Source organism: Capsaspora owczarzaki, assembly GCF_000151315.2.
Source record: "Capsaspora owczarzaki ATCC 30864 unplaced genomic scaffold supercont2.3, whole genome shotgun sequence".
Classification (NCBI taxonomy): domain Eukaryota; class Filasterea; order Ministeriida; family Capsasporidae; genus Capsaspora; species Capsaspora owczarzaki.
The window spans coordinates 780874-789532 of record NW_011887294.1 but is presented as its reverse complement, the minus strand read 5'-3'; the positions used below and the strand labels follow the sequence as shown (position 1 = coordinate 789532).

Here is an 8659-nt window from a genome sequence, read left to right as displayed (position 1 = left end):
CAGCGAGACTACTGACCTGCTTGGAAAACGAAAAAAAAAAAAAAAAAAAGACTGGAGAAAGAAGAGCGAACAAATGGACATCTATGGTAAGAACTCTGAACTAAATCATTGAGGCGCAAAAGAAAATGCGGAGGAATCAGAGGAAGGTCGGTGGAGGCAGGGAGGGACGGATGGCTGTGCATCTGAATTGGTCAAAGTGATGATCAACCGACAAACATGACCTGCAGCTCCTACTGTGGTCGGTCAAAACGCCAATCTACTCGTTCGATAGATTGCTTCCAATCTCTGCCTTGTCAGGTTGGCTGCAGTCGTTGTTCCACCACCTCACAAAAAAGTCGAATGACAAAGAAACGATTGCAAGTGCTGTGGGACGACCGCAAGTTTCGCGTAAGTCCGTCGCTGCTTTTGTTTGGTCCTCCACACGCAGTGGCAGGTAGCCGACCATCGTTGTTCTACGAGGCTCTGCTCCTTTGGGGCATGGGAGGAGGAGGGCTCCGAGGGATGAAATAAAGGAGAGCACATGGACTCGATTGCACGTCCCCCAGGCTCGGGATCGCCACGCACGCCTCGATGCATCGCTACCACTGTCTTGCACATTGTCCATGAGATGTGCTTGGTGATTTTGGTACTGGGACAACGGGCGGGACTGCGAATAGGGGCCCGCCGCAAAGCGAGCAGCATGTCCTCTTGCTCGTTCCCAGGTTGCACACATGAATCGTGTTTCGGCGGCTGCTCAGTATCCATCTCTGAATTGTGTTGTGTGTGTGTGTGTCGACAAATACAGGTTGTTGTCATGTCCGATTGGACTGTGGCTCAAGTCAAGGAGTGCATTGTGACAAGTCACAATAGCGTTTATCCAAAGTAAGTGCTTACTGCCATTCGTGTCATCCAGCATTGCACATGTTTGCTGTCAAAACCCTTGATGATGCTCATGAAGATGATGCTCATAATGATGTCTGTGAATGGTTGGAATGGTTTGATTGAACGAACGTTGCCCGCAGTCTGCACGTCAGCCCCGAAATGATTGCCAGCTTGCGAGATAGCGACGGATGCGATCTTGAAAACAACTGCATTGTCGCAGACCTTGTCGTGCAAGACAACGTGCTATGGAGCGTCATTCCACTCCCAGCGCGTGCGTCCGAAGTCAGCGCTCTGCCCCTGTCGCTACCGCTGTCTCTTGATGCGCCAACAACACACGTGCCGGTCAGCCACATTTCTACCAAAGACGACCTTATAGCCACGTTTGGAAAGGACGTGACGAGCAGACTGTTGGCGGCGGAGGATTGGCAAGGGACGGTCAATGTTCTCGCCGCTTCTGCAGGGACGGACGTTGCTGGTGACTTTCCGCCTAGCGCCGAACAGGCCCTTGCGTTTGTCAGCACGGATCGCCCACCAGAACCTTCATCGGATGACGACAGTGTCGCGATGGACGTGAGCAAGCCCAACAAGGCAAAACACACACGGAATAATCCGACAGCCATGTCTACGGCCAACGATCGGGACAAAACCGTGGATGTCTCAAGTCTGCCATCTTCCATCAAACCATCCAAGCGCGCACGGGCCGACGACCACCCTCCAGCAGCACCCACCAACACCAGCAGCAACCACCCAGTGTCCGAGCCCGCACCCGTCAAGCAGGGCAAGCGCGCTCGCCTCGACTCGACCACTTCTGTCACATCCAACAGCAGCGGTCGTGGCGATCACTCTTCACAGTCACCCGTTGCTCCCGTCCGAAACAACGGCCAGACCAATCTCTTGCAGTCCCAACCATTGCATGCTTTGCGACAAGCTTACGAGGCGAATATCCAAGGTACAGAGGAGTTGATTGTCTGAATCGGGGTCGTTGGCTGCTGTTGTGAGTTACAAGCGAATGGTTGGTTCTCACGCCATGTTTTGTTTCACACACTGCGGCCTCTGTCCTCGTCACAGAACTCATTGCCAAGCACCCCAATATGAAGGCTAATGGTCTTGTCACAGCGCTCATCAAGCTGAGGAAGGAGAGCAAAAACGACAAGTCGCAGTTGCTTGCTCTCGTGACCACAATGCTGGAGGAGGCGCGCGCCCCGAAACCTACAAAGACGACGATGACCAAGCCACAGCTTGAGCAGCACAGTGCGAACGACAGCGACAGCGATGATGAAGCGTCGTCCGATGCGGACAGCGAGTCGGAGGAAGACGAGCCGCCAGCTCGGGCCCAACAATCGTCTACGAGCGCAAGGTTTGCTCGACTTTCAAACTCGAGCGAAACGAATGGCGAGGAAGATTTCAAAACACCGCAGCCCGCTTCGCGTGCCAACCGCTCCGCTATCGCTGCCCCAAAAGTATCCGCGTTGCCACTACACAAGGGAGCCACCGAACCAATGTCTTTGTCGATGCCTAAGCTTCCGAGCCAGCAGCATCATGCTCACAAGGCTCAAGTTGCATTGCCGTCGTCGTCATCATCAAAAACTGCCAACGACGACAAGAAACTGGCCACCACAAAGATTTCGACCCAGTTTCAAGTACGTCCCGAACCCTCCGACTCGGAGTCTGAGCACGACGATGACGAGCACACTGTGACGGCAAGACTCAACGCGGGCCACTTTCCCGTCTACCGGAGCGACGTTCTGCTCGAACTTCAAAAGAACCACGTCGCGCCAGCCAGCAAGACCTCTGCCGTCTCCGGTTTGGTCGTTCCCCCGTCCCCCTCGTTGTACGTAGGCGACAGTGTACTCAGTGAACTCAGCCATCACAAGTTGTCGGCGATGCAAGTTTCACGCACCAAACCGCGGAGCTCTCAATTGAGCGACGACGAGGACGACGAGGATTCGCCGGCCGTCGAGTCGCTACAGTCTGGTTCTTCCGATTCTGAGAGTTCATCCGATGACGAAGCCGCGGGCTCGCGAAAACTAAAGCTGGCGCTTCCATCCAGCGACAAAAAAAGTAGGCATGATGCTTTGATTGTGGTGTGGTTTTCTCCACCTCGTTGTCGCTCATGCTGGTTTTTTGTGTGTTTTGCTTTGGGTCATTCCTTCACAGAGCCCATCCGTAAGCCAGCGGCCAAGTCAACGCCAAAATCGCGAGATATGCTCCAGTGCGCAACACCTTTGCTGATTGTTGTTCGAACGCTTCGCTTTGCGCTCGTGTATTCACTTGAATCTCTGTTGTTTCTTTGGCTTCAGGGTGACTGTTCCGACGCCGGCGGCCAATGCTTCGCCTGTTCACTCTCTCGCTGCATCACCAGCGCCCGTATTGAATCCCAAGACGCTTGCAAGGCGACAGTAAGCACGCTTTGGAGCTTTTCCGTGGATTTCCTTTCGTGCTTCCTGTAACTCACTCGTCTTTGTGCTATCTTTGTGTGCCCTCCGCACAGACAACGACTTAACCCAACTGTCTTGAGCTATAATGGGTCGGATGCCCAACAGCAAGTCGAGAAGGCCGGCGGCATTGATGAATTCATCAGCAAACCGTGGCCAAATCACAAATAGTTTGGCTGTTGTCGTCGCATTATACACAGTTGCTCAGCGGTTTTCTGTTCCTTGATACACGATTCGAACTGTTCGATTGAGTGCTTGTTCTCAGTCAAAAACCAAAGTGCGACAGTTCTCTTTCACGTGCGTGCTTACCCTTGCATGTTGAGGGTGTAATTCGTCAAGAAAGAGCTTTTCATTCGGAATGTTTGAACTCGACTGATTCAGAGGAGACAAGCCAAGGCCGGAAGCTGAGGTAAAATCTCATCAGAAGGCTCCACCACTCGATCCATGCCTGAACTTTCCCCAACCGTCTCTCTAGCACAACGTGACGTGATCACAAACCAACACTAAAATTTTCTTAGCTCCAGTCCACCTTTTATTTTATTTTATCATTTCAGAGTTGCTGAGATGTCGTTCACCGAATCCGACTTTAATGCTCTTCAGGTAAAGCACGCACAACGCAAACCCTGCCCTCCCCGAACGGCTCGTCGCAGCTTTGAGCACCCGTCACCACGCAGTGCCCTTCGCGCTGATGCAGTCGCCACTGCCCACCTCCCCAACCACCTCGACCTGAGACCTTTCGTCCTCGTGGAACAAATCAATCCTTCCCTTTGCTTTTGCTTTGCTTTTTTTTTTTTTTTTTTTTTTTTTTTTTTTTTTTTTTTGGGTTTCCCACCGTTCGTTCGTTCATTGCGAGATGATGTCGCTCATCGCCGTTTTTCTGATTCATTCTTTGTCCTTCTCTCTCATCTCATTCACACAGGCACAACTGATCGAAGTCACCGCCGCCAAGTTCGATGCCGAGCAAGCTGCTCGGCGGTTGAAACTGGGTGAGAAGCTCGCTTTTTTTTTTTCAAATCTTTTTTTTTTTTTTTGAATTTTCGCACAGTTTTGATGGTTTTTATGGTGGAGCACATTGGATTGGTTGCTGCGGTCGCTGCCTCGCTTTCTGCGCCCGCTTGGAGAACTGGAGCGACACAAGCACGGTGTTTTGAGGGGGGTTCAAACTGAGCTTGCATGAGCAGCAGCGAGCAACAAGAGCGCTCAGCGCGGAGCTGCAAACCGCAATGCGCTTTGGACGATTCTCTATTCTCTCTTCCTGGGGTCGCCTCGTTGCCCTCTCCCCCCGGTGCTGCGAACAGCAAAACAGAGACGATGGTGCTCTCATCACCCCATCGGAAGCGCACCCTCCGTGGTGGGCGTCCTCGGCGACCCCAGGCCACACCGAGCTCACCATGCACCATATTTTCGCTCGGCTCCTCTCTTTTTCACACATCACTCACTGTGTGTGTTGCACAAAACCTTCTATTGTTGTAGAGAATGACATGCTCAAGAAAGATCATAGTGCGCACGGGCCCGCGGGAGCACAGAATGCGGCGGGTGCGCAAAACTCTCCCGCGGGAAAGAGCAAGGTCACATCCTTCATGAACAACCTCGGCGGTGGCATGGTCGGCAACAAGAAGGAGGTGACGCATCTGCAGGAGGAGAACGATGCACTCCGCAAGCAGCTGCGCACCAACGAGGCAGACCAGAAGACGCACCACGACGCAATGATGTCCAATCTCACGCAGCTCGAGGCTTCGCGCCGCCGTCTCGACCACGAGCTCGAGGAAACGCGCAAGCAACTACTGGCTGCGACAACAAATGCTCCTGGCCAGCACACTGCCACTGTGGCAACGCAGGCGGCCTCGGCTGCCGTCGAGCGCGCCAGCAAACTCCAAGCCGAGAAGGCGATTCTGCAGGAGAAGCTCGACGCCACGCAAAAGCTGCACGGGCAGGAGAAGGCACAGCTGCAGGCCGATCTCGAGGCGTTGCGTGCCGAACACGCTGCTCTCGAGCAGCGACATCAGCAGTCTCTCCTGTCACCACCATCAACAGAAGCAGCCGCAGCAGAAGCCACAGAAGCCACATCAGCAAACGCTCAGCTGGTTGCGCGGCTTCAGGCCGAGCTTGCGGCATCGGCAGCAACGACCGCTGCGCTGAGGGCCAAGCTGGACGCGTCCGAGGCGTCGCACCGCGGCTTGGAAGCCAAGCTGCTCGATCGGCATGCCGAGGACGAGCTCAAAATCCAGCTCGAAACGGCCGTTGGCGAGAAGGCCAACCTGGCCCTCCAGCTGACAGCTGCGACCGAGCAGCTCGCGACCGTGCAAAAGCAACTGGCTGCCCGGAGCACCGAAACCAAGACTGGCCCCGATTACAAGCGTCAGTACGAGCAGCTGCAACTGCAGTTCACCGACTACAAGAAGGCCGCGCAGGCAAGCGACGCCAAGCTGTCTGAAACCATCACCAACCTGCAATTCCAGCTGTCGCAGTCATCGTCCGACAGCACCAAGCACATGGACGCGCTCCAGTTTGAGCTCGAAAAGGCCACGCAAGAGCTCACGGATTCACGCACCCAAGTCAAGGTCGGCGCCGAGGCCACGCAGCAGGTCGGCTCGCTCGCCTCGCAGGTCACGTCGCTGCAGGCCAAGGTCACCCTGCTGGACGGCCAACTCGACGAAGAGCGCAAGCAGACCGAGTCGCTGCGCACAGAGAATGCCAAGGTCAAGGGGCAGCTCGACGAGCTCACCAAGGTCGCCGACAAGCGCAAGGCGCTGCTCGACGACATGTCTCGCCAAAAGGACGACCTCGTGACCAAGCACAACGCCGAGGCCGAGGCCAACCAGATGGAAAAGATCAAGGCCATTGCCGAAGCAAAGTCGGCGTTCAATCGGCTTTCCAACGATCTCGAGGCCAAGCTCAAGACTGCCAACGATGAGCTCGCGACGGCCAACACCACCATCCAGCAGCTCACCGAACAGAAGGCTGCTCTGGAGCAGTCGCTTCAGGACGCCAGCGCAAACAAGGCGGCACTCGAGGGCCAGCTTCAAACCGCCCGCGACACCATTGCCACTCATGAGGCCAGCTTGGCACAAGCCACGGTCGATGCCGCAGCGGCTGCACAGGCTGCCGCTCAAGCCCAAACTGCCAGCGACGAGCGCATCGCTGCCCTCACAGCCGAGATCGAGACGAGCAAGGCATCCATTGAAGAGCTCAACAAGGCCATCGAGGACCGCAAGGCCGAGACTGTTGCAGCGGAGAAGCGAAACGCCGTGATGGTGAGTCGGTATTGTGACAAGGAGGACGTTGCTTACATTGTTGTTCATCGTTCTGTTTTTTTTTCCTGACTCTCTCGCTTGTTCTGTACACAGCTCAAAGATCTCAAGCGCCAGCTGCTTCTGGAAAAGAAGAAGAGTGACAAGATGGAAGTCGACCTGAAGCACAACGACACGCCTTCTTCTTCTTCGGGATCCCACCATGGTAGCTTTGATCAGGGCTCTTCTGGCTCTGCTCGTGTGTCGGTTGAATTGGGTCGTGCCAAGCGCGACCTGTCTTCCGAGTTTGACACCGCCTCAAGCCAGGCCACACAGGACATGACCCGACGATTGCAAGCGCTGCAAAGCGAAAAGACCGTGCTTGCCGAGAAGGTTTGGCGCTTATTCGTCGTTGTGCACGTCAATCGAAAGTGCTCTGACGCTCACAACAAAACTTTTGTGACTGCTACTACCCCCCTCCTCTGCAGGTCAAGATGCTCGAAGATGCCAACGGCGCCATGGTTGATGATGTCATGCGCAAGTCCTTCATCATCCGCAAGCATTTCATCGATCGTGTTGGTAAGGGATGGTTTTGTTTATGCCTTCCATTTGTGTTCCCGTTTTCCGTCCGTGCCAATCGTCTCACTCCACTTTGCCTTCCTCCTCGACTTTTAGATGCAAGCCCAACCGGTGCTCGAAAGCCGCTGCCAACAGTTGCACAAATCAAAAAGGTGGGCGAGGCCCCTGACACTCCGCTCAAATTGCAACTTGCGCTGGAGGAGGCACAAGAGGCCGCGCTCAAGGCCCAGGACAATTGCGAGTCCATCAAGAGCGAGTTGGTACGAGCACAGAATGAGCTCACGGCGGTGCGTCTGAGCGGCTCTCTTCCCGCGACACCCCAAAAACCACCGCGCCCCTCTGAGCCAGGGTACGGTCAGCATGCATCCGTTGCATCGGCTGCGTCGGCCGTCGAAAACCACACTGCTGATTCCGCAAGCACGAGCTCAGCCGCCGTCGATGCTCCAACGCCTTGATTTGCTTCGGTCGAAGCAAGAGGGATTGAATTTTTGAATGATCGTTGATGATTTTTTTTTTCTGTTGTGCTTGTTTTGTGTTGCTTGTTTTTGTGCGTTGGTGCGGTATTGTCTGGATGTGTTTTGTTGATCAACATGACATTGATTTATTTCAGCAATCAAACGGGAAGGCGACGCGTTTTCGTTTCGTTTCGTTTTGATGTTTCTTTCTCTTTTTCTTTTTTCCCTTTCAGTTTTTCACAACTCCCTCTCCCCCCCCCCTTATGCCTGCACACTGTTTTCCCTTGCAACATGGTAATACGATACGAAAGTTGTTGCATCAGAGCCCTTCTCTTTTTAAAAAACACTCGATCGTCAAACCCTTTCAAGCCAGAACCAAGAACTTCTTCGACGGCTACACGTGAGGATCCGAGTCTGCCTTGCCTGGTAGCCCAAAAGTGCGTGATTGCCCCAAAGTGCAACAAAGCAAAAAAACGCCGAGCGTCATTTCAGCCGCGGCGCAGACACTGAAAGCAAGAAGAAGAAGTGGGGAAAAAAACACAAAGGCGAAAACAGGGACGGTAGGATGTTGTGTGGCCACAGGAAGGGGGAACAGGCCGATTTCAGCCGCAGTCTCGCTCCAATGCAGTGCCCAGTCTTCCTTTTTGCACTTTGACTTTTGACTCGCTTCTTCAGCCAAAGGGTACTTTGACGCTTTTGTGTTGCATTTCACCATGCCGACTGTGTGTGTGTGTGTGTGCGACTGCTCAAAGGAACAACCGAAAGCTACCAAACAGCTGGCTGCCGTTTTTTTTTGCTCGTGTCGCAGCCGCGGTTGTTGTTTTATGGCTTGCAATGACCACATCACCACCACCCCCATTCATCAAACTCACTTTCACTCCTTGTTGTTGTTCTTGTTGTTGTTGTCCTCGCTCAGATCCCAAACTCTCAGAGCAAAGCCCAAAGTCGCATCGTGAAATCCAGCCAAAAAAGCCCCATTCCCGCGTGTCAAACCGCAACAACCAGACGCCCTCCCAGAAGGAAGGGGTACCGATCAAACACCTCCCAAAAGCAACAAGATTAGCCAAAAAGAGCGCAGCGCGCAAATGAAGCAGCGGCC

General features: G+C 54.1%; 1 protein-coding gene across 1 annotated transcript; it reads left to right on the top strand.

Moving 5' to 3' along the window:
- Positions 1–339: 339 nt before the first annotated feature.
- Positions 340–7730, top strand: CAOG_02236 (hypothetical protein; the record flags this gene model as incomplete). The annotated part of the gene is made up of 14 exons (XM_004348936.2): positions 340–433; positions 546–625; positions 785–861; positions 1002–1810; positions 1930–2922; positions 3019–3073; positions 3162–3260; positions 3353–3448; positions 3851–3896; positions 4216–4282; positions 4770–6550; positions 6644–6919; positions 7015–7105; positions 7202–7730. The coding sequence occupies 14 exons, from the start codon at positions 340–342 to the stop codon at positions 7558–7560; spliced, it is 4923 nt and encodes a 1640-aa protein (XP_004348986.1). The 3' UTR covers positions 7561–7730.
- Positions 7731–8659: the final 929 nt, after the last annotated feature.